General features: G+C 37.8%; 1 protein-coding gene across 1 annotated transcript in view; it reads right to left on the reverse strand.

The window, feature by feature from the left end:
* Positions 1–18,016, reverse strand: part of CORIN (corin, serine peptidase) — a 135,946-nt gene extending 117,930 nt beyond the window's left edge. Inside the window, exons 1-2 of the mRNA XM_012639932.1 lie at positions 17,884–18,016; positions 7,272–7,472 (exon numbers count right to left, since the gene is read on the reverse strand). Of these exons, the coding sequence (XP_012495386.1) occupies positions 7,272–7,472; positions 17,884–17,968 (286 nt within the window). The 5' untranslated portion in view covers positions 17,969–18,016. The remainder of the gene's footprint in view (positions 1–7,271; positions 7,473–17,883) is intronic.
* Positions 18,017–24,380: the final 6,364 nt, after the last annotated feature.

Consider the following 24,380-nt stretch of genomic DNA (forward strand, 5'->3'; position numbering starts at 1 on the left):
TATTTCAATATTTCAATAATATTTTGATGAGCTGGGAGAGGGCACATGGGTCTTCATTGTATTATTCTTTCTGCTTTTGTGTGTGATTGAAAATTTCTATGTAAGATATTTTTTTAAATCCTAAAACGTTGACTCAATAACCTAAAACGGCACCTATTATAAACATCCAGAAACACTTCGTAAAATAAAACAAACTTCTTTTACATAAGTAGCTGAACTTTCCGTAAAGTAAAGGAGGCCAGGTGCACTGGCTCATGCCTATAATCCCAGCACTTCAGGCCAAAGTAGGAGGACTGCTTGAGCCCATGAGTTTGAGAACAGCCTGGGCAACATAGGGAGACCACATCTCCACAAAAAGAAAAAAAAAGAGAGAAAAAGAAAAGGAAAGGAAAACTTAGGGTTCCAGGGGTGCAGCAGGGAGCTATAAACAAGAATAGTGGGCACATGAGCTGGCATCACAGGAATGAATATTACGTAGGTGGACACCCATGAGCTGATATTGCAACGGGCCTATCTTGGAGGAAATTATCAGTCTCAATAAAGAGGAGAGGCCTTGGATCCACAGGAAGTAGAGAGGAACCAATGCTTCCATGTAAAGCAAGGACCAAAGGCTAATGAATTAGACAAACATTTTTCAACATTGATCCACCTAGCTAAACCCCAGTGTGGCACCCAATAAATAGCTGCTGATGAATAAATGGCGCCTCACAGAATATTAACCCAGATGCTCTAATATTGGGCTATTTCATAAAACTTGGAAGAGCACATAGGCATCAGAATGGGTTTATACAGCTTAACATAATTATGAACAAGTACTGGACTGGACATCTTCCTGGTGCAAACACCACATGTGATTATTAGGTTGATGAGGCCGAGCGGCAAAATAGAAGAATAAAATATGTTAACACTGAAACACAAAGAATGGTTTGCATCAAATGTGAATAGATGTAAAGGTTTTGGTTTGGAAAACACATTACCATACTCATTTCAACTATAAGTAAGTGAAAAGGGACATTCTCCAAAGGCACAAGTAACAGCAAACAGATTTCCACTGATGGATTTTTTGCTCTCAACACAAAATTGTACAAAGACCAAAAAACAGAGACAGTCAGCAAATTGAATGATTCAGGCAAAAGTATATATACAGTGCCAATTTTCTTTCAGAACCAGAGAGCAAAGTAAATTACACAGTTTGAAGTTTGGGGATTTTGTTTTTTCTTTTTTTTTTTTTTTTTTTTTTTTTTTTTTTTTTACTTTTATCTGAGCCTTTGGCTTTTAAAAGATGTTTGCCCTTGAGTTTGATCAGGATTGTTTTTGCAATGCTGTTATTAATATGCTACTGGTTTTTTTTTCCTATATGTGAATTAAGAGTATTGGGCCGATAGTAACATGAAGTTTTCTTATGTAGAAAAATATATGTAATAAATGTGATTCCATTTTTTGAAAAATACCAAAAAAACTCCTCTATATGTATATTATTCTGTGTTTGTATGTGTATATATGTTTATATAAGATTATAAAAGATGGAGAATACTATACAATTATGCACATTAGCTTGTGAACAAGGGTTAACTGAGGGAAAGTATAGGTAATATGATTCTGAAGAAAGGAGAAGGAATGAAGGGATTTATGTAAAAATGGAAAATAAAAACTTCAATTAAAAATAATATGTATTATGATCACATCTATGCACTATAAAAAAAAAAGAAAAATCAACTACCCATATTGGAGGAAATGAAAAAAAAAGCAATAGAGTAAATAAGTAAGGTAAAAATGATTGAGGGGCAGGAAGTATTCCAAGAATGGCAAAGTAAGGTCCTCCAAAAATCTGATCCTCCATAGAAGTAGTGAGAACACTGGAAAAAAATTGTCAAAATTAAATTTTTTGCTAGAGAAGATTCTGGGAAGATGGCAGAACAGGAAGCATCAGTAATCTGTCTCCCCACCTAAATGACAATTGCACTGGCAGAATCTGTCTGATGTCACTATTTCAGAACTCTAGATTCTATTGAAGCTTGAAACATCTAGGGGTGGAATGGAGTTGGATAAGGAGCAGAGTTTTTGTATGTTATTGAAGTTAAGCTGGTATAAATTCAAGGTAGAGTGCTGTAACTTTAGGATGTTAAATGTGATTCCCATGGTAATCACAAAGAAAATAGTTATAAAACATATCAAAGGAAACGAAAAAGGAAGTTAAACATTTCACTACCAAAAAAATCAACTAAACACCAAAGACGACAGTAATTCAGGAAACAGGGACAAAAAAGCTGTAACATATATAGAAAACAAATAGCAAAATGACAGAAGTCCCTGCAAATCAGTAATTACTTTGCATATAAATGAATTAAACTTCCCAATCAAAAGACAGAGATTGACAGAATGGATTTTAACAAAACATAATACAACTATATGCTGTCTACAAGAGACTGACTTTAGATCCAAAGATGCAAATAGACTGAAAGTAAAAGGATGGAAAATTATCTCTCATGCAAATAGTAACCAAAAGCGAGTAGGATGGCTCTCTTACAATGATTCAACTTACAATTTTTCAGCTTTATGATGCAATACACATTCAATAGAAACTCTATTTCAAGTACCCATGCAACCATTCTGTTTTTCATTTTCAGTATTCAATAAATTATGTAAAATATTAACACTTAATTAAAAAGTAGGCTTGTGTTAGATGAATTTGCCCAACTGTAGGCTAATGTAAGTGTTCTAAGAATGTTAAAGGTAGGCTAAGCTATGATGCTCTATAGGTTAGGTGTAGTAAATGCATTTTTGACTTAAATTATTTTCAACTTACAATGAATTTATTAGCATGTATTCCCCTCATAAGTTGAGGAGCATCTGTATCAGATAAAATAGACTTTAAACCAAAAAAAGGCTAGAAGAGATACAGGACATTATATATTAATAAAAGGTTCAATACAGCAAAAATATATAACTATTATAAACATTTACACACCTAATGACAGTCAGCCAAAATATATGTGAAGCAAAAACTGACAGAATTGAAGGGAGAAATAGACTGTTCTGCACTAATAGTTGAAGATTTCAATACCCCACTCTCAATAATGGATAAAGCAACTAGACAGAAGATAAGTAAGGAAATAGAGAAACAACACAACACCACTCCTGGGTATAAACTCAAGAGAACTGGAAACATGTCCACACAAAAACTCATACATGAATTTTTATAGCAGCATATTCACAATAGCTTGGAAGCAATCCAAGTGTCCACCAATGGGTGACTGGAGAAAGAAGATGTGATATATCAATACAGTGAAACATTACTCAGCACTGAAAAAGGAATGAACTATTGACACATGCTATGACATGGATGCATCGTGAAAACATCATGCAAAGTGAAAGAAGCCACACACAAGACCACAGATCGTATGACGCCCCTTATGGGAAAGGTTCAGAAAAGGAAAACCCACAGAGACAGAAAACACTAGCTTTGGCCAGGAGCTAAGGTATAGGGGAAATAGGGAGCAAGGGATATTACATTTCTCTTTGCAGTGATGAAAATATTCTAAAATTAGATAGTCATTGCACAGCTCTGTGAATATATATTAAAACTGAACTGTACACATGAAAAGGGTGAATTTCATGGTATGTCGATTATACCTCAAAAAAAGCAGCTGTTTTTAAAAAGTGAATGAGAGGGATAATGCATTTTTATCTGAAATTGAAGATGTAGGATCTGGTTATCAACGATGTGATGAGAGAACAGAACACTTGAAGCTTTCAGCACATCACTCTCTTGTCACTTTAGTTCCTGATCAGAGTTTCTAGGTTATTTTATTATGTACTGTATTGTCTTTAACCCAAAGGGTCTTGGTTGACCAAAGAGTCTTTCCCTCTCCTTAAAGTTCACCATACGTTTAAACATTTATAAAATATATAAGGAGAAAGGGGTAAAACCCAGATAGAGATTGCAACCTGGGAAAATTCCTTGCTGAAACAGCATGAAAGTTAACTGTGGGCTTTTCCTTTTCCACATTACAACTGGTTTTCAAATGCAACTGATGAAACTCCAGACAGAACAGACGTCACATAAAGCCTATTTCACATTCACAAAGCCCATCTGTGCTACACAGTGTAACATGGGGGTATTATGGTTAAAACTTTGGAAACTGCAGTATTCTACGTGCTGGTGTGACATGAAGGACCCCCAGGAGGGACTGTCTTAGGGAAAGACTATTACGTGGCACCTTTTACCGGGAGTTTGTCCTTTGGTTTCCTACCCAGGATATCTGGGTAGCTCAGAGTGTCTGGCCACTGTATCTTAGGACTGAAGTGGACTTACATAAGTTTTATATATGCTAGAAATTTAAACTAACATCATAATTAGAAAATAATAACAAAAGGAGGGTGTTAGGTCCGCGGATTCCATCCTACACATACTTTCCGGGTTCCCACCCCGAGCAAGCCTAACAGAAGGGATAAAAGTAAATTCTCTGCCAGGTGTTAATACAGATACAACACATTAAATGATACTTTAAATAAAATTGGTTAAATAAATACCAAGTGGCAGAAGTGTGATCAAGTATCACTAACAAAAGTCATAAATCAGATATTAAACATTTGAAATGCTGCAGTTCATTTATTTATTCATTCAACTAATATTTTATTGAGCACAGGCTATACAGGAATAAAAAATAAAAGTCTACTCTTTCTGTTCTCCTGGAGCTTAAAATTTGTTCAGTGATGCTCCTACTACAGCAAAGCGATAAAATTAAATGAGGAAGCATGAAAAACTTAAAAGAGCACTAATCTTGGAGTCCTAAGATCTAAATCCCAATTTCATGTCTACCAGTTACTAGGCAAGTGATATTGGATATGTCGACTCAAGTTCTCTAAGCCTCAATTTCATGAGGTTATCATATACCTTGAAAAATGGTGTGCGATATTATGTGTTTTGTTTATCTCATCAGTTAACTGTAAGGATCACAAAGAAAATAATCCAACATGCCTTGAAAATTGTTAAAGTTCTATGATCCCGGGCTGGCGCTATTACTGAAATGTATGGAAAACCATCAAATTCCTTGGCAATAAATAATTTTAGTTAATGTAGATAGTATATGGAGAGTCTATGTAGTCTGACAGTAAAGCTCAATGCTAACTGTCAAGTGCATTAACAACAAGAAATGACACATATTCAAAGGTTTTGGCCTTTCTCCATTTAACTAACCAGTCTAATTTCACCTGGATTTCCTTTACATGTCAAATTATGCTCATATTCTTAAGCAATGTTCCAGCTGTAAGGAGAGAAAATGAGTCAAACAGACTTCTACCAAACTTCTCATCTGAGCAACAACTGCCATATGTTTCTTTACCCTTCAGGGTATGTGTTTGTCAACTCAATTTGAATCTTAACAAACAACGAAAGCTTCAAAATGCAGACAAATCCTCTTACTAGAAGAAAATAACAATTGCTGTAATTGCAACCACATTAACTGGACTGAGTTTCAGTTTAAATTATTTCTGTACTTCTGACAGAAAACACTGTCCTTAGGAATAATGAAGTGCTTAAGACATTACCGAAACAAAAAACCTCAAAATTAAACTTGTGAGGGAAATAAATTAACTTGGCATGATCCTGGTTTGCAGTATTATTGTCAGTTAATGAACACAAATCCGTGTGAATCACTGGTGAACACTAAGCATAAGAAACAGTTAATACCTAAAGGTGCTGTGTGAAACAATGGAATCCAGTCTTTTTTGGGCTGGAGAAATAGAATAAACCTGCTTTCCCTCAAACACCGGCAAACGTATACTGTGATAGCCAAAAGTCAACTTAATCCTTCCCTTCCTGGCTCAGAATAAAAATAAATACTCTGTCTCAGACCTAAGATGTGATACCCCTTTGTGGGTTTTCTTGAAAGGGAGAGGAGCAAACAAGAAAATGACCATGGACGGATGAGCTCAGTATAATTTTCAGTCCCATAACCTTGTTTTAGGAAGTAGACAATGAGAGGCAAGACAACTGCGGAGAAAGCTTTGACAGTGACTGTGCTCTGAGTACTTTTTATGAGCACTGATTGGATCAGGGCTGAAGCTCCTCAACATTTTCCGCACAAATACGCTCCCACCAAGTATTCTGGAAGTAACTATGCTGAAGATCTGCAGGGTATCGAGGGACTGAATCACACTCCAGAGCATGTCCTCTGCCTCATCTCACCATCTCATCGTGCCTCAGGTCCCCTCTCCCTCTCTCTCCCCCAACTCTGTTTCTGGAATAACTAACCAGTCCCTCCCTTTGTCCTCTGGCAGAAGAGTTTCACACATGCCATTTTTCTCAAGGTGTGATTATTTGTCATTCACCAACATGTAAAATAAATTGCACAGCCGATAAAAAAGGGAGAAGAGAGAAGTAAGATTTAAAGAAAAAAAAGAACACATTAACACCTCAAAAGCAAATGGGGAGGCCAGCTCCCATCAAATCACTTGGCATCCTGTTATTGAATCTGTCCTCTAGCAAGGGACCAACAACTACATAAGTAACTTCACTTCCTTATTAACTATCTCAAAATAAGTAACTTAAAACTAAAAACAAAGCTGGGTGCCGTGGCTCATGCCTATAATCCCAGCACTTTGGCAGGCCGAGGTAGAAGGATCACTGCGGGTCAGGATTCAAGACCAGCCTTAGCAATAGCCAGACCCCTGTCTCTACCAAGAAAGACGAAAAAAAGAAAGGCAAGAAAGAAAGGAGGGCAGGGAAGGAAGGCAAAAAAAGGAAAGGAAAAGGAAAAGGAGGATTATCCCAGGGTGGTCGTGCACACATGTAGCCCCAGCTACTACAGAAGCTGAGGCAGGAGGATAGTTTGAGTTTGAGGATGGAGTGTGCTATGATGATACCACTAGACTCTAGCCCTGGCAACAGAGTGAGACTCTGTCTCAAAAAAAAAAAAAAAAAAAAAAAGCATCCTTCGAAACAGAAGCACAAACTTTCATAAGTAAAGCCACTAAAAACTCAATACCACTATATTGAGGCCAGCAGCACAAATTTTCATACCTCAGAAATGTTCAGGGGCATTGATAAATTTTCATTTTTTCTCAGTCCCTATCCGGACAGCTGAGCCGACAGCATTTTGTGTTTAAGAATAGGGCACTCAGCCAGGCTTCCCAGATAACTGAGTGGAAATTTGCCTGGGGGACCTGTGAGTGACTATGAATTAGAGCATTGGTTGCTACCCTTAAAAACGTACCTGTGGGGTCCACAGACATTAAAGGCCACTGGCATTCACCACCTTCAGACTTACTTGTATTCCTGTGACCCTGGTCCCCTGGGACAGAAGCATCTGTGGCCCAGGCTGGCATGTGCTGGCTGGGACGTGCAGTGGACGCCACAGTGCTCTCGCTGTAGATCGTATTTGTAAGAATAACGTCAGACCCTTGGACTTCACCGTCAGTGACCAAAGGTTCACTCCCATTTGATTTAAAATAGGTCTTTTTTAATGTTCCTGAAAGACAAAATATATGTATATATTTTAAAACATTACTAGAATTATCTACTTTTCAAAAACATATCAATAAACTCCAGAGCTACTTTCCCACATGTCACTTTATGCAGGCAATCAAAGAGAAAGGCGATGGCCACCACAGTGACCTCCTTCCTGGGGACAACCAAAAGAATTTCTCTTCTACCCCAAATCGCACAGCCTCGTGATGAAACATTGCTTTCTCAAGAGCTTAAGATTTAAAAACTGAGTCTCCCATCTAGGTTTCCTGGGGCCCAAAGAATTTCGGGCAATTCTGCCTCACCTGGGATTTACCACAAATAAAATGCGGTAAATCTTACAGTGTTTCCTCCCTGGTTTCTCAGTTTCTCAATGTCACTGATCATTGTATGCTAGTTAGAACCCAGGATTCACACTTACATTTCCCCACATATTGCACTAATTTTCAGTAAACTATGCACAACGTATAAATAAAAGTAATAGGACTCATATATTATATTTACCCAGATTTATAGAGACCAAAAACAAGTAAAACTCTACATACAGCACAAAATGAAAGAAGAAACTAAATTATCATCATCCTTGAACAGAAGCTCTAAAACATAATTATATGAAATAAGAAATAGTCATTAAACTAAGATTATCAACTGGTCACTTTCTCAAGGTATCCATTCATTGACAAGATGAAGAGTCAAACCTAAGATTATTGAAAAGCACTAACTTTGTCTTTAGGCAAAGACTTCTGAAAACCTTGAAAGAGATCACGTATTTTTAACGTAATCAAAATACACAGCAGACTGTGTTTCGAGAACATAGCACTGTTAGTCAAGCATGCCACAAAAATAAATGAATGTGCTATTGAGGCATCCGTAGAAATACCCAAGGGAGATTTTCTTTCCTAAAAACATTTACAGTGAATGCTCTAATTGGCTTTCACTTTTCTAAATAGTGCCATGGATCATTAAAAATAAAAGAAATACAAATAAAATGTTTAATATCAGTCTATGGAAAAAATTTCTCTACATGTGCTTGACACTTGGAAAACATTAACTACAAATCAAAATAGAAAAGCAGCTGTTTCTAGCTAAGGTCAAGAGTTTCATCTGCCAAAGGATTCTAAATAAAACATTAGAGTGTCGAAGCTAAATCATGACCATGTGATTCAGGTAACACATTCTCCAAACTGTGCGATTATGGGTAAATATCAAATGCAGCAGGAAAGATGAAGGAATTCACTGAATTGCTTTTGATTTTCAAAATGATTTAGAATTTATCCTAGATCAAAATAAACATGTGATAGGCTCGATCACTATATAAAAAGTATTTCATTCATATAGAAGAACCTACTAATCCATTACATATCATTTTACTTCCATCCATTTGTTAGTTGCTCTCTTGACATAAAGAGATTTTTCATATAAGGTAATATTTACGCTAATATGGCTGTAATGAACATGTAAGGTGCATTAGGTTGATTTACCTATCTTGCTGAATCTATGACTCGGCATCCAACTCTGTCAACATACGTTTAGCAAACACCAATTCCTCACAGTTATATCCCAGAGTAATTCTCTTAAAATGAGTTCCTTATCCTATGAAATATTTCCACAGTTGTTAACATTTTGTTTGTAATGATTAGCCTTATTAATAACCTTTAGAGTTTTAACCTAATCACAGTGGTGAAAGTATTCGTAACATCTTATACCCTAAGAAGTCCTTTGAAACGTTTTTTGTTTGTTTTTTGAAAGAAAATGCCGACTTGGATAACAACTTTCTTTTCAAAAGGGCAGTTTCCTTGCTCTTAAACTCTATGTATCAAAGCAATTTGGCAGAATGGAAAAATAATATACGATAGTTACAGTAGCTAATATTTTTAAAGTGTATTTTTGAGGAAAGGAAGGAGGGAGAGAAAGAGAAAGAGGGAGGGAGAGAGAGAAAGAAAGAGAAGAGAAGCCTAAAGGACCTATCTTTAAAAGCCTGAACTCACTGGACGATTTGTTTTCAAGTATCTCTGGTAATTGACCAACTCCCAGCACAGTTGGTCATCTACTATGCATTTTTTTTTTTTTAACAGCACAAGAAGTACAATTCAACAAGACTAAACACTCTCAATTGGCACCATGATGAGCTATAAAAACGCTAAAAACTGTTAGCCCAAAGTAGAGGATTTATTCTTCTAATGTTGCCCCATCCTTTTGCACATTCCTATTTTTATAGTACTGTGGTTCTTTAGCCTGGCCATCTGGGTTTAAATCCCGTCTCTGTCACTTACTAGTCCTGAAACTGGGCAAAGCTCTCAATAGCCATAGAAGAAGGAAAATAAAACTACCCCCTCATGGAGCTGGCCGTTAGGATCGAATTTGTCAATACATATATCAACACTGGGAACAGCTCTTGGCGCATCCTAAGTTCTCCATCACTGTTAGTCATTACTGCACAATAATGGTAATGCTAGTAAAATTGTCTTCCTTAGGTTGCTAAGGTACTTTTAAATAAACACCAATTTCCTTTTACTGTAAGTGCATCCTGGCATCACAAAATGGCTAATTTTCAAAAGCGAATCACTTAACCCACTTTTGGAGTAAGAGAACTGTGGCTCTTTCATGCTAAGTTATTAATAGAAGGACACATTGTATCTAGGTTGCATGGCTCAAAAGTGTTTCAGCTCTATCACAAAAAACAATTTAACAATGTTTAAGAAATAATCTATAATTCTAATAATAATAGCCAAACTTTACTGATCCCTTATAATGAAGATATTGGGCAGGCACTGTGGTAGGCAGAATAATAATCCCCCAGAAATGCCCACCTCCTGATTCCCAGACCATGTTACTCTACACACCTTACATGGCAAAAGGGATATTGCAGATGTATGTAAGGGGAGAGTCTCAAGATGGGGAAATTATCTTGGATTATTTAGGTGAGTTCAATATAATCACAAAGATCTTTATAAGCAGAAGTGGGAGATAAAAGAGTATATGTCAGAGTCATGAAGTGTGAGCAAGACTCAATGGGACATTGCTTGTTTTGAAGATGGCAGGGACCACAAGCCGAGGAATGCAGGAAGCCCCTAGAAGCTAGAAAATGCAAGGAAACAGATTGTCCCCTAGAGCATCCAGGAGGAACACCTTAATTTTAGCTCAGTGAGACCTATTTTGGACATCCGACCTTCATAACACTAAGATACTAAATGTTGTTTTAAGCTACCAAGTTTGTGATAATTTGAGCAATTTGTTATGGCAGCCATAAGAAACTAACACAGGCAGCTTGCTAAATGCCCTCACTATAGGCATCGACTGAGTTAACCTTCCAACAATCCCAAGAAACAGGTAATGTAATTAACCCTTCTTTAGAGAGTTTTAGAGAGAAGGAAACTAAAGCTTACAGGGTTAATGAACTTGCCCAAGAATTGAGTGGGAACATGACACACAGCCATACACGCATCCACATACACTTTGCACTACAGACAAAGTATTTAGGTCAATTTTTAAAAATCACCGATTATATGCTCATAGAATTTATCTTCCTATGATGTGGTTTTTAAAATTAATTCCTTATCTTTATATCTTTAGCCATGTGTAACACATTGACCTCACATTTTCTATGTGCTAGGAACTTCATACTTATCCTCTGTCGAGAACACAAAATTTAGTAGGAGGTTCTTACCATCAAGATGTTTGTAGAATAGTTGAGGGAGACAGGAATGCAGTCTAAAAAATACAAACCATGCCACAAGGCTGCACGGAACAATCTGGTGGCAGAAAGTAGAGAAATCACCATCATTCCACTTGAGAAAGTCAGACAAGCTTTTTTAGGGGATCATATCCTTGATGGGAATCGTAAAAGATGATTCGGGGTTTTCTAGGTTTGAGCAAAGTGTTTGTGGGGAGGAGGGGTGTGGTGATAGGGAGTGGAGCATTTTTTAGATAGAGCAAAGAGGGGAAGGTATGGAAAAGCCTCGCGCCAGGAGATGAAACGAGGCTAGCACACAGCAGGCTGGTGAGAGACAAGGCTGGAGTGGGAATGGAAGTCAGATGGAAGGATGGGTCTTGTTAAAGGCTTGGAATTTATCTTGTGATGGAAAACTTTTGAAGGGTCTTAAATAGGGTGAAGCATTATTAGAATAATCACTCTGGCCACAGAGTGATGTCTGAAAGTAAAACAATAGTCCAAGCAAGAGAAGAGCAAACAATGCAAAAGCCATGAGGTCAAGGGGGGCATTTCAGAAAGAGCTTTCAGAGGCAAAAATCACGTGGACAGGAGGGAAAGGGTCAAAGGTCTCTCCAAGGTATCTGGTGTGAACAACTGGGTAAATGAAGGTACCCCCAACTGAGATACGTATCAGTGTTCATCGAATATTTTCAATTTTCTTCCCTTCTACCAGGACACATGCTGAGGGTTGTATTCTCTGGTCTCTTGGGTGAGACCTTGCATCAAGTTGAAGGTGATAAGCAAAATTGAAAAGCGTTGTTTCTAGGCAGAAGTGTTTAATTGCTGATGTAAGAGTCTTTAGAGCTCTGGCATAATTAACACCCACAAAGGTTCGAGATGGTGGCTGGTGCATCAGTTTGGTCCTGAAGGACCTCAGTGAGCACAGCCCTCTGCCCCATGTTGCAAAGGACATGCACGTATCATGAGTAATCACTAGTTTTTAAACCACTAGTATTTAACCACTAGTTTTTAAAACCACTAGTATTTGGGGATTTGTTGTTGTCGCTACAAGGCAGAGTCTAGCCAATCCTGACGATGCAATGGATAACAAAAAATGAAAAATAGCTTCGTGGGAGCTTATTTTTGTTGCTGTATACGTATGTTGAGTGTAAAGTGCTTGTGACACATTCAAGAGGGAAAAAAGCCCAAACCTGAAGCAATCTAAAGATTTCCTCCAGAATGCCTTGCTGTTGTGCCCCCAGAGCACACGCTGCTGCTATCACAGCACACATACAATCAAGCGTTCTGTGAACCTGTGTCTCAAGCACCCAGCAGAGCACCTTGCACCAGCGAAGGGAAATATCAAAGGGTATAAAATTTCAGTGATACAAGATGAATAAGTCCCACAGATCAACTATACAGCATAATACCTCTAGTTAACTGTATTTCATCGTATACTTAAAAATTTATTTAAGAGGGTAGATCTTACGTTAAATGTCCTGATCGTGAAAATATAATAATAATCATAAATAAAGAAGATGGAAGGAAACTTTTGGAAGTGATAAATATGTTTATGGCATAGATTGTGGTGTTAGTTTCACAGATGTATAATTATCTCCAAATGCAAGTTGTAATACATTAAATACATACAACTTTTTGTATGTCAATCATACCTCATTAAAGGGATTGAATGAATGAATGAACGCCGTAACCAGACCCTGTCCCTCCCTTACAGCAATATCCTCACTGTGGGTTTCATGTTTAAAGTGCTGATCCTACAGAGGAGCTTCCCTCACCTCAGTCATGTTCCCTCCTCTGTCACAAGCTCTCTTAGCATCTAATCTCTTCCCAGATAGCAGCGACCTCTGTTGTAATTAAATATGTGAAATTATGTTTGCTTAGTGCCTTCCTCCTCACCGTGGGGTCCCTGAGGACTTTATTCAATGCTGCATCCAATACCTGTAGCACACCTTGTTATATATAACAGGCACTCAATAAATGTTGGAGGAATGAAAAGTATCAAATTATAGCTACAATTTTATTGCTTTTAAATGTCTCTCAACAATTTCACTTTAAATATTGCATAATATATTTGTATATTACATTATTATATAATTTAAAGCAGTTTGATCTCTGATAAAGGACTCCGTGGCACAAGATGACTCTTACAGGTTTGGAAGTTGCAAACTGTTGCAGGTTTAGTCCTTATAAGAAATGAATTAGCCTCTGAAAGTAAGTCTGGGGCCTAAGTATAAAAGGCCTGTGAAACTTGCCATCGTGTTGCAAATCCAACTGTTGGTCAACTTTATTTCTTCCCAGCTACTTAATGGGCAACTGGAATAAACTGCAGCAGTGGTTTTGTTGTGGGGTTGTGGGGTTTTGGATTATGGGGTTCCCATGACAAAGGGTCATGTGAATAGAGTTAAAATGAGACAAATATTCTTAGTCAATTGTTATTTGACCATAATGAAACTGTTTGTGAAAATGATTATGTGATAATTATTCATAAGCAAATAAAAACTAATTCTTTACTTTCATAACGACTTGTATCATTTATAAAAACACTTTCACAAATACTATTTCATTTGACTTCCATAAAAATCTGCGATATGAAAAAAGAACTCGATCTCCCAGAGAAAGTGAAGTATCTTACCTAAACTCACATGTCTAGTAAATGGAAGAGTAAAACCCTAAACCCAGACCTTTTAGTGCCAAGTTATATGTTTTCTTCTATGTCATATGGCCCATCTGCATTAGACTCTAACTAAAGAAATAAAAACCTACATAAAATGTAACTTAATTTTTCAATTTCTCTTTCAACTTCTTTCAAAAACCTGGATCCTTATTGTAAAGTACAAATCTTTGGAAACATATGGACGACTCAGACTATCTACCAAGTTTAGAAATAGGAAACTAAACCAAACGTTTGTAGCTCCAGCTTCAGTTTAAGGGTTGCAATGAGAAACAATTTGCTACTGTTATCTTCTATAGCCTGCTGCTAAAATAATTATCTGAAAAGTCCAACCCTCTTATCTTCGGAAATCTTTTTTAGCACCTTGATTTTATGCATGAGAGGAGCCAAAACACAAAATTAGAGACATGGCACATCTGTGTTTGTTAGCATAAAACTTGTATTATCTTTTCCTAATAATCCTCTCATTATTATCTCTTTGCCTTTTGAAGCTGGAGCTCCTATTATTTATTCACAATTGATATCTCAGGATCCCTTAGGAGCCCTAATGTACAGGAAATAATTACAAAACTTTGAATGAGCATGGAGTTATAAACTCAAACCAAACAACCTTTTTAAAAGTAAGCATAATTTAATGAGGGTTTTTAGAAATGATATAAAATGGTTGTATTGCTCATTACAACAACAAACATCTCCGTTATAAAATAAGGAATATTTGTTCGGACAGATATTACTTCCATATGGCTATACCAAGTCATCTGGTCCAGAATTTATAAAAAGAATGCTTTTGAAGATGTGTGGGGAAACCTCCACTTTCGAAAATTTGCCTACATAGAAACAAAATGGCACTTAGGAATAGTTACAAATTAGTAGTCTTCCTAGCCCCTTACACAAGCGATACAAAATGCTCCTCTTGGTACACACCCATGAGAAATGAAAATGTATGTCCTCACAAAAACTCATACATTAGTAATCATAGTAGGAGGATCAGTCATAATAGCCAAAAGATGGAAATAACCCAAATGTTTATCAATTGACGAATGAGTAAACAAACTATGGTATATCCATACAACGGACTACTGCTCAGCCATCAAAAGAAATGAAGTATGAATACATACCACAACGTGGATGAAACCTGAAAATACTATGCTAAGTGAAAGAAGCCAGTCACAAAATACCACATGCTGCCATACGAAATGTTCAGAATAGGGAAATCTATAGAGACAGAAAATACATCAGTGGCTGCTTAGGGGTGGGAGTGAGGAGATGGGAAGGGGTGGGTAGCTAAAGGGTACAGGCTTTCTTTTGGAGGCAATGAAAATGTCCTAAAACTGCGGTGATGGCTGCACATATCTGTGAATACACTAAAAACCACCAAATTGTATACTTTAAATGGTTAAATTGTATGCTGTATGAATTCTATATCAATAAAGCAGCAGAAAAACGAAAAGTCTTAATAAATTTTAAAAGACACTTAAAACGCCGTTTTAATAGAATCCCTTCTCTGCTCTCCATGCTCAGAGCCCTCTTAGCACCGAGGTGCTTAACAGCACTTGCTCGTACGGTAGCATTAGCCCCCGAGAGCGAAAGGAAATCTTCCCCGGTGTGTGAGAGCTCTTGATGATTAGACTTTTAAAAATGACAATGGTCTGTCTGAGGAAGCTCCTGCCAGGCAGATGTTCCCGGAGAAAACAACTATAAACACAAAAGGGCAGCTAAGCAAGGCGCTGGAGAGGGAAGAAGAGCAGGCCACGGCTACAAGGAAGTTGAGTCTTGCAAGAAGAGAGAGGCGGAGGTGAGTTTCAGGGTTGTGTCCCACCATTGGCCTGAGAGCAGGCCACGGTTGACACCACTGAGCAAGAGGTGACTAAAAGGCAGACAGAAAACCTGCGGTCCTCGCCGGCTGAGGCACTGTTCCGTCCTCTTACTTGTCCCATGTGCTGCCCTCTGGTTTCTGTGAAACCCACATTTCACAGCTTCTCTGACCACACTTCCTCCTTTTTCTTTGTCTATTCCCTCACTGGCAACCTCCAGAGCTCAGCCCTCAGCGTCCAGCCAATAGATTTTCTCTTCACAATTTGTCAACTGCTTCGACTATCACTGAGATTCCCGCAAACGTAACCGTAGCCAGAATGCCCCTCTCTGCTCCCCTTCAGGACTCCTCCAGCTTCAGACCCTTAACAGCAGGGCAGGAGTTAAATTCCAAAGTCAGCACACAAGGCAAAAGTCATATCCAGTCACCATTTGCCTTGAAATTGCCTTAGGAAAGCAACACGCTAGAGTTGTTGTATTCCTCCATTTCTTGGCTCTAACTGCACTGTCAAATTTCTTCAAGATAAATGCACTTAAACTATGATTCCACTCTTGCTTGTCCCACGAGTATCTCTAACTTACAAACCAGACATCCAACCTGCCCTTCCTCTCTACCTGCATGGGACTCCTCCACCTTGATTTCCTATATTAACAGATGGCATCAAAATCAACCTGGTTACCCAAGCCAGAAATTTAAGCCTTGATCTCTCCCTCTCACCGAAATCCAACCAGTCTCGATTTCTGTTGATTGTAATGCACCCAATGCCTTATTTCAAACCCTTACCACCATTACCTAGACCATAGCCAGAGCCTCCAAATGGTCTCCCTGCTTTCATATTTTTCTGCCTCCAATCTTCTAAAGTATATCCAGTTCTACTGTCTTTTGCAAATGCAAATATAATCAGATTTTTCCTTTCTTGGAAAGATTCTCCAACGTAATCCACCACCCATAGCAGTGGTTTTCAAGCACTTGTAGCAGATAAATTCTATTTTTGAATAAATATCGATAACATCTTAAGATCTACAAACAGATATGAGTTGTATTAGGATTAATTTATTTTATAAGCTCTAAATGTAAAATTTTTATAAACTAATCTGTGAAAAAATAATAGATAGTTTTGGTGAAATAAAAAAATTCAAAATCATTGGTAATACAATTAGATCAGCATCACCTTGATATTTCTCTGTTTTATTTGGTTTCACACATTCAAAAAATTCTGATTCATGTCAGTAAGTGTCTACCAATGATAAGAGTTTGTTGTTTTTCCCAACAGTTCACCTCTCAAACTGAGGTTATGGTTCATTCGAAGAAAAAGACAGCAAGATGCAAATAACAAATGAGTTAAACTATCAGCACATGTTATTTGGTTTATGGTCTCCACTTGGTTAAAATTTGGTATGCAATTTTAGTTTAAGTGTGTGTTTAAGATCTATTTTTTAAAAATGAAAGTCAAACCAAACATCTGTGCAATCCTTGAGTCTCCTCCTCAGAACCTTGTTTTCATGGAATAGAGTTTGAAAACCAGTGATCTAGATGCTAAAGCCCAAACCCTTTAGTACGAAATGCAAGCTCCGGTGTCATTTGGACTTTATCAATCTAGCTGCATTTCCTGCCACTGACAAATTTTCACCCAGTTTCCCAAGTCCATCTTCATCTTTCACTTTACATACTTCACATACTTTTGCACATTACTATTTTCTCTGCCACATGTACTCCTAAACTACTACCTTCTAACCTGAATTTCTATTAACTGAATTCCAAAGTTAAAATGTTAATTCCCCTGTGATGCCTTCTTTGCCCTCATAGGACCCTGCAGATACCTCTGTCTTAAACTTGTGTTGCCTTGTGTGATGATCATTGCTTCTTCTCAACTGCGAGCTCCTAAGAAAGGATGAATTTCACCATCTTTCAGTTCTCAGGGACTTTCAAAGTGCCTGAAACCCAGGAATCATTCCTTAAGTGTTTTAAATTAATTAATCCATTAATTAATATTAATAAAAATAACCAGTCGATTACAGTAGCTGAACCCCAGTAATCATTCCTTAAGTGTTTTAAATTAATTAATCCATTAATTAATATTAATAAAAATAACCAGTCGATTACAGTAGCTGAACCTGCAGATTTGCATAAGATAGTCAATAGATAATCTGCACTGATTTGACACTTTAGGTTAAATAAGGACTAAGTAGAAATCATTCTTATAAATCATGACAATTTTCATTTTGACTTCGCTTTTCTTTAATAATGGCATTACCCACCAACAAAGGACAGCAGGATCACCAGGAGGAGAGCACAGAGGCATGGAATCAGGACCAGCAACAGGAAACGGAGAAGGTTGGCCATCACCAGCTTCTGAGAGCAGCCATCCCCTATAGTGTTGTCATCAGCTCCCAAGACCTAAAAGAGGAAAATGAAGCATGGTTTTAATATTAGAAAGAAACTCAATACATAGCATGAATTTTTAAATTACAACTATCCATTTAAAACAGGAGCATTTCTAAAAGATTTTATTGTGTGTACTTTCGGGCATGAAATGGGGTTAGTCACCAAATCATGCTAATAAATGAACAAATAACTGTACACCTACAATTAGGGAAGAGCGAATCATCTATTTCTGAAACATTTTTCAGGTTTTCAGGAGAACATGAACTTTAAATAATATTCCTTTTTTTTTTTTTTTTTAACATATTTGCCAATTTGGTATTATTCCAAGGGGCTATGGATTACCATAGCAAGAAATCACCCTGGCCCAAAGCTATAAGCAAAGACTGCCTAAAACAGTATAAAAAATTGGTAAGTAGGTATAGACGGGACATTATCTAGAATTCATTCTTGTTTGTCTCAGTCTCACCGAAATCTGTATGAATCCGGATAAAATAAGGTTTCAGCCATTAGTAACTCAACAAGGCTCCGCATTACTGACCATGCATTTAGTGACAAGTTGAACGATGAGAAGAAAACTGCCATGTTTCCAATTAAATGAGAACAAATTTGAGGACATCCTTGTTGTCAGTTCCACCCCTGGAGCCCACCCACTGGGAAAAGATGATGAGGAACAACAATGATGTTGGAAAAAGTTCTTGTCTTCAAATGCTTCAAATTTTGCTTAGTTCAATCTCTTACGGGAAATTATGTCTGGAAACTCACTTATTAAAACTGTCTAGCTTAGGGCAGTGCCTTTTTCAAAAGAAGCCTGAGATGGTACTAATAGTGCTTTGAGGCACTGCAAGCAACTCTCCTGGGCCCGTTAACGAAGGCATTTCTCATGGTTCTCTCTGGTCCGCTGATTGCATTTTCTCCTCCAGCAGTTTCAGAACTTGAACTATAACCTCTGTTTAACTATCTCCTGAATCTCTCTTGCGTCCTGAATTTCCTTTCAAGTTACACCAGATGCTTCCATTGCCTGGTGCTTAGCAGCACCTCTTTGCAACAAGTCCAAACCAAAACTAATCTCCTTCTCTCCTCCTACCTTCAAACTCGTTCTTCTCCTGACTTCCACATTTACGTTCACAGAAATGCCACTATTCCAATAACCCAGAGACTTTTCACTTCTCCATCATCCCCATGCTACACGTTACCAGGTTTTGTTACTTCTTTCTCTGTAATAAATATCTAACTTAAAAAAAAAAAATGACCTTTGAGATAGAAGCTGTTCTAATGAATGATTCTGTAACATTGTTAAGACTTCCTGACCAGGACTGGACCACGTCCCATGGATAAAAAGGCAACTTCAAAGAGTGCTTCTGAATTGCAAAGAATATGTGATTCTCCATTTCTGCTTTATTACTCCCATATCAGAATCAATTCTTGTTCCCTAACACATATTGCAAATAGTGTTCACTACACAATGTGATGACACCTTCTGTAATTTTAAGAATTCTCCATGAGGACATTATTTGAAAGACTCATGTTAGCTTGAGAAAAGCTTAATTTTCCTGCTTAATGTCTTTACTGACCCATTCTCTCTCCACCTGGCTTAAGCTACCAGCTAAGGTGAGATCATTTAGAGTTAATTGACAATTGCTCTTCAAGAAGACATAGCACTGGCACAATATATAATAATATGAGATCTGCAATAATAGCTCCTTGATTACCACACCACCATTGTGTAGGTGGTGCCCTTTTAGGCTTGTATATAAAATTTATCTTTTAAAAAAACAAGTGTGGAACTGCAGGCCAATGGAGATAGTGGCAGAATCAACTGATTTCACTTACTCGACAATTAGTTATTGAACACCTAATAATTTATAATTAGCATAGTGATAAATATAACAATGATTTCAAACCAACTGTTTCTCAACAGCTCACAGTCTTATAGGAGAGAGAAGATATGCACGTGAATAATATAATTCAAGGTAGCCAATGATAAGCATCATGAGATTGATAGCTAAAGTTCCACAGGAATTCAACAGATAGGAATATGATTTCTTGCTGGAAGATCAGGTAGGACATTGTGGAGAGAGCAGCACTTGAACCGGCCATAACTCTAAGAAAAGAACCTCTGAAAAGGTCTGCTATAGCGAAAAAAAAAAAAAAAAAGTTGTAAAATACATCCAAAGAGGAAAGGAATTACGAACTTTGACTTCTACAATAATGAAAGAAGTTTCTTTGTTAAGGTGCTCACAGGACCAATACAGGGAGGATAATCTTCATGGGTGGCGAATTCACCATGGCTCATTGCTGTCTGGAGTCCTGTAGCAAAATCCATCCCATTTAGTGTACATAAGTAAACAGTCAGTGGAGAAAGTGCTAGAGGCTCATTTCAATATCTCATATAAGTATATATCAATAAGTATGTGACCTCCAGAACCATATTCATGATTAGTCTAAATATTTTCTCCAGTAACAAGGAAATTGATTGCTTTTATCAAAGAGAGAGGAGGAAGAAATAGAAAAAATTCAATGATTCAGCACTTTCTTCTTGATTGCATGACTTTCCTCTTGCACTTACAGCCGCTTAGGATTATTGCCGCAAATGCTGCATTATTCAGAGGCCCTTTGAGCTTCCTCTGAACATAATGCAACTCTCAGACTTTACTGTTGAATGAATAATGCCCCAGATGACATGAACTACTAGGACAATCCCTAAAATTTGTTTCAGTGGCCTCTGAGCAATCATCTGTCCTGATGACTTCCCTCTTCCAGAATCTCCCCTCCTCATCCTCGAAACCGTAAGCTGAGCACAGACACAAAATGCCACAGTTCTGGCAAGGCACGATGCATTGGGTTGGACCTGCGTGTGTTGTAAAGCATGTGATTCTCATGTTCTACTAATCCTGTTGGTGAAAACGCACTTCTTGTATCTTAATAACTACGTTTATTTTCAGAGCTGTTGTGTTGGTATATACGACATATACTGATATATCTACCTAACTAGGATATTTTCTTGAGACAGTTTCCACCGAGAGTTCTTCTCACCCTCTCTTCTATGTTCTTAACTCTGTTAGCTTGTCTCCAGCTTGCCGTTTCGACTACTGACACGACAGCCATCCTCTGACTCTCCAGTAATCCTTCTAGTCCTCTCCCAGTCTGCCAACACTCTCCTTTTTTTATTTCCCTGCATATCTGCTTTAGAGGCTTTGGACCATTATTGCAATAATACTCCTACTAATGCCCTGAACCTCTTTACCCCTCTGGGTTTTTTTCCTCACCCATCTTGTAAAAGCCGACACCAGATGAACAGAACAATCTACTCTTAGTATCTACACCTGGACAGTCGAATGTGGCTGTAGAAGGTCACCCAACAGGGCTTCTCGATTGCTGATTTAAAACTGTCTCTCCGCTCCCCAAACTTCCCCCTCCCACGCTGCTGCCTCCACTCTCAGAAGAGGCCCACCCCGCTTCCCACCTTACAGGGAGAAGGAAAACCATCCAGTGGAGACTGCCTCACCTCCCCAGACCTAACCCGGCACACCCGCCCATTTGTGCACCCTTCTCTCCTGTTACCATAAAGAAACTGTCCCTCGTCCTATTCAAGATTAATCCTTCCACTTTTGCTACAAACTCCATCTACTTGTCCCTTCTTGGAAAACACATTCTCTTTTTAATTATATATCCAGTCAATCTCTCTCTCTCTCTCCCGCCTATATCACTGTCATCAGCTTTTTACCACGCTTATGTCTGTTTTTTTTTTTTTTTTTAAATCTGTCCTCAAGCCGATACCCCACTTCAGCCATTGCCGCATCTCTTTCCTTCCTTTCCCATCCAAAATGCTATTAAGAATTGTTGGTATTTATTTATTGCTCAAATGTCCTCACCACTGTGGCCGCTTCAATTTTGCATCTACTTCTGTCACTGCACCGAGAGCTTTTTCTGTGGCCACGAGTAACCTCCACATTGCTATCCCCAAATGAAATCTTCAGTCTTCATTGTTCATGTTAAAATGACATCTTGGTATCATTTGAGACGTCAAACTCTCAGATAGCTTCAGGAAGGAGGAACTCTTTCTTCCTCTGACTTCTCTTTCTCCTACCTGTGTGGTCATTCCGTCTCTTTCTGTAGGCTCCTTTCTCACATTGCCTCTCTCCCCAGGCAATGTCACCCATGCATATAGCTTCAATTGCCAGCCCTCCACGGGTGACTTGCATCTTTAAATAGCAACCATAGATTTTCCATCTAAGCTCCAGATCATTATATACAACTGGCCACTTGACATATCTCCTCACTGGATGTTGCAAAAATGCCTGAAACCCAAGTCTGAAACCAAATGAAAAATCTTCATCACTGTATCTGGGATTCTTCCAGTCTCTATCTCAGAAAAAGGTGACTACAACTGTCATGTGTCGGGCACTGTTTGGGCACTTGGCACATATCAACAGGCAAAGCAAAACTCTCCAGCCTGCTGGATCCTACATTCTAGTAAAAAGGACACTCGTGTCTCACCTGGAATAGTGCAAACGCCTCCTTCTGTCTGGTTTACCTACATCCATCCTTGCACTCCCTAATCTGTTCTCCACGCTACAGCCAGATGTGTCTGGAACAGGACGCAGAAGCTCCCTCTAAACTCTGTGGGGATATTATACTATCACATATTAATATACTCACGGACCTGAAAAAATGCAGACACTGAGACTCCACTTGCTGCTAGATATTTGGTTCAAAACATTGTCCTGAACAACTGTCATTCTAAATTGTGATTCATTTTTTTTTCAGTCTTAGAGACCGAGTTTCTCCAACCCATCTCTACCCTTTGTCCATGGAGCAAAAACAAGTCATTTGTTACCCTCTTATATAAGATGAAAAATTACCAGTGCTAGATATTCTCCATTCCATTCTCAATAAGCCATGAAAGTGTCCCTTAGATGAATTATACATAGATTAAATAAGAGGTCAATAATGTAGACACTGCTCAAAAAATATATCTGTCAATTCTCCATAATAGCTTCCTCTCTACCAAGAAGCAAAATGCCTCCAAAATCATCCATCGATTATGCCAAACCCAAATGGCTTTTGTTGTGATGTTTATTTTTTAACATCCAAAGAAGCATAAAGAGCAAGCATCTGGATCTCAGTTAAGTCTTTTCATCCCATTTACTGGCATTTAATTGAAGCATACGAAGTTCAGATAACTCATGCACACTCTCAAAATGAGATTACTCAGTTTACACCAGAACACATAGTTCTGCAAGCCAACCCTTACCACATTTTTTCCTTTGAAAATTAACAAAACAACAACAGTCTTCTCCCAAGTTTCATATTCACATATTCCCAGAAAGGATGTTTAATACAGGGACTTACTACCAACAAAATGTTTAACCTGTCGAGAAGACCAAATAATAATAATCCAAAACCCGGGCAGCATATCACTTTAGTGTTTCTGTTTTGAGAATAGCATCGTTTAGCTGAAGTCTGAAATATGAGAGAGAAGATTGGAATGTTTCAGAGGCAACTTGTACAATATTGTCTCTGCCACTGAAAATCTAGGTGGCCTTATAAAGTCATTTCCCCGTCCTAACCATATTTCTGTATCTGCAAATAAGGAATTTTTTAAAAAGTCTTTCTCCAACCACAAATATTCCAAAAATAAAGTGAAATTGGTGAAATAAAATAAAAGTAAAAAAAAAAGTTTCTTTCAAGTTCAGAAAGCTGAAGAATCCTTTTTTTTTTTTTTTTTAACACATAGGTCAGAGTTTACTCAATTTACTTCCCTGGAGGAAAGTTATAATGTTAATTTACACGAGGAGATAATCTTCACAGGCAGTACAAGATTCTTTTAGCCTTTTAGGTAAACCCCATTTTCTTCAGAGCAATGCATGAGGGTCGCGTTTCTGTGATACTTACAAAAGATGATGCTGGGGAGAAACAACATGTTCCTCATTATGTAGACAAGATAGATAAATAAGACCATGTGTCCTTTTTTGGGATGACTTTGCCCCCAATCTGAAACATGTCAGTAGTATTAATTTAGGGAAGAGACAAACTTTAAAGTAATAAAAAAGTTTCCTTTTAAGGTAGACACAATATCAGAACTCTTTCTTCATATATTGGAGAGTTTTAAAGGTCATTTTCTCAGTATTTTTTTTGGAAACAATGGAGGCTATAGGAAGAAAAAAAGAAGGTTTGGGTTATCCATCCCTCATGAAATTAAATATTTGACATTTACTTATAAAAATGTTTTAATTTTCACATGCTGATTACAGGTTACTACATTTCTAAGGACGCTACAGCAAAATCTAAAGGAGCTTACCATTGCAAAAGGAAGCCAAACCAATTTTCCACATAGCACTAAGGAGGCTGCTGAATTTGTGCAAATCGT

The sequence above is a fragment of the Propithecus coquereli genome, unplaced genomic scaffold (assembly GCF_000956105.1).
Source record: "Propithecus coquereli isolate 6110/MARCELLA unplaced genomic scaffold, Pcoq_1.0 Scaffold143, whole genome shotgun sequence".
NCBI lineage: Eukaryota > Metazoa > Chordata > Mammalia > Primates > Indriidae > Propithecus > Propithecus coquereli.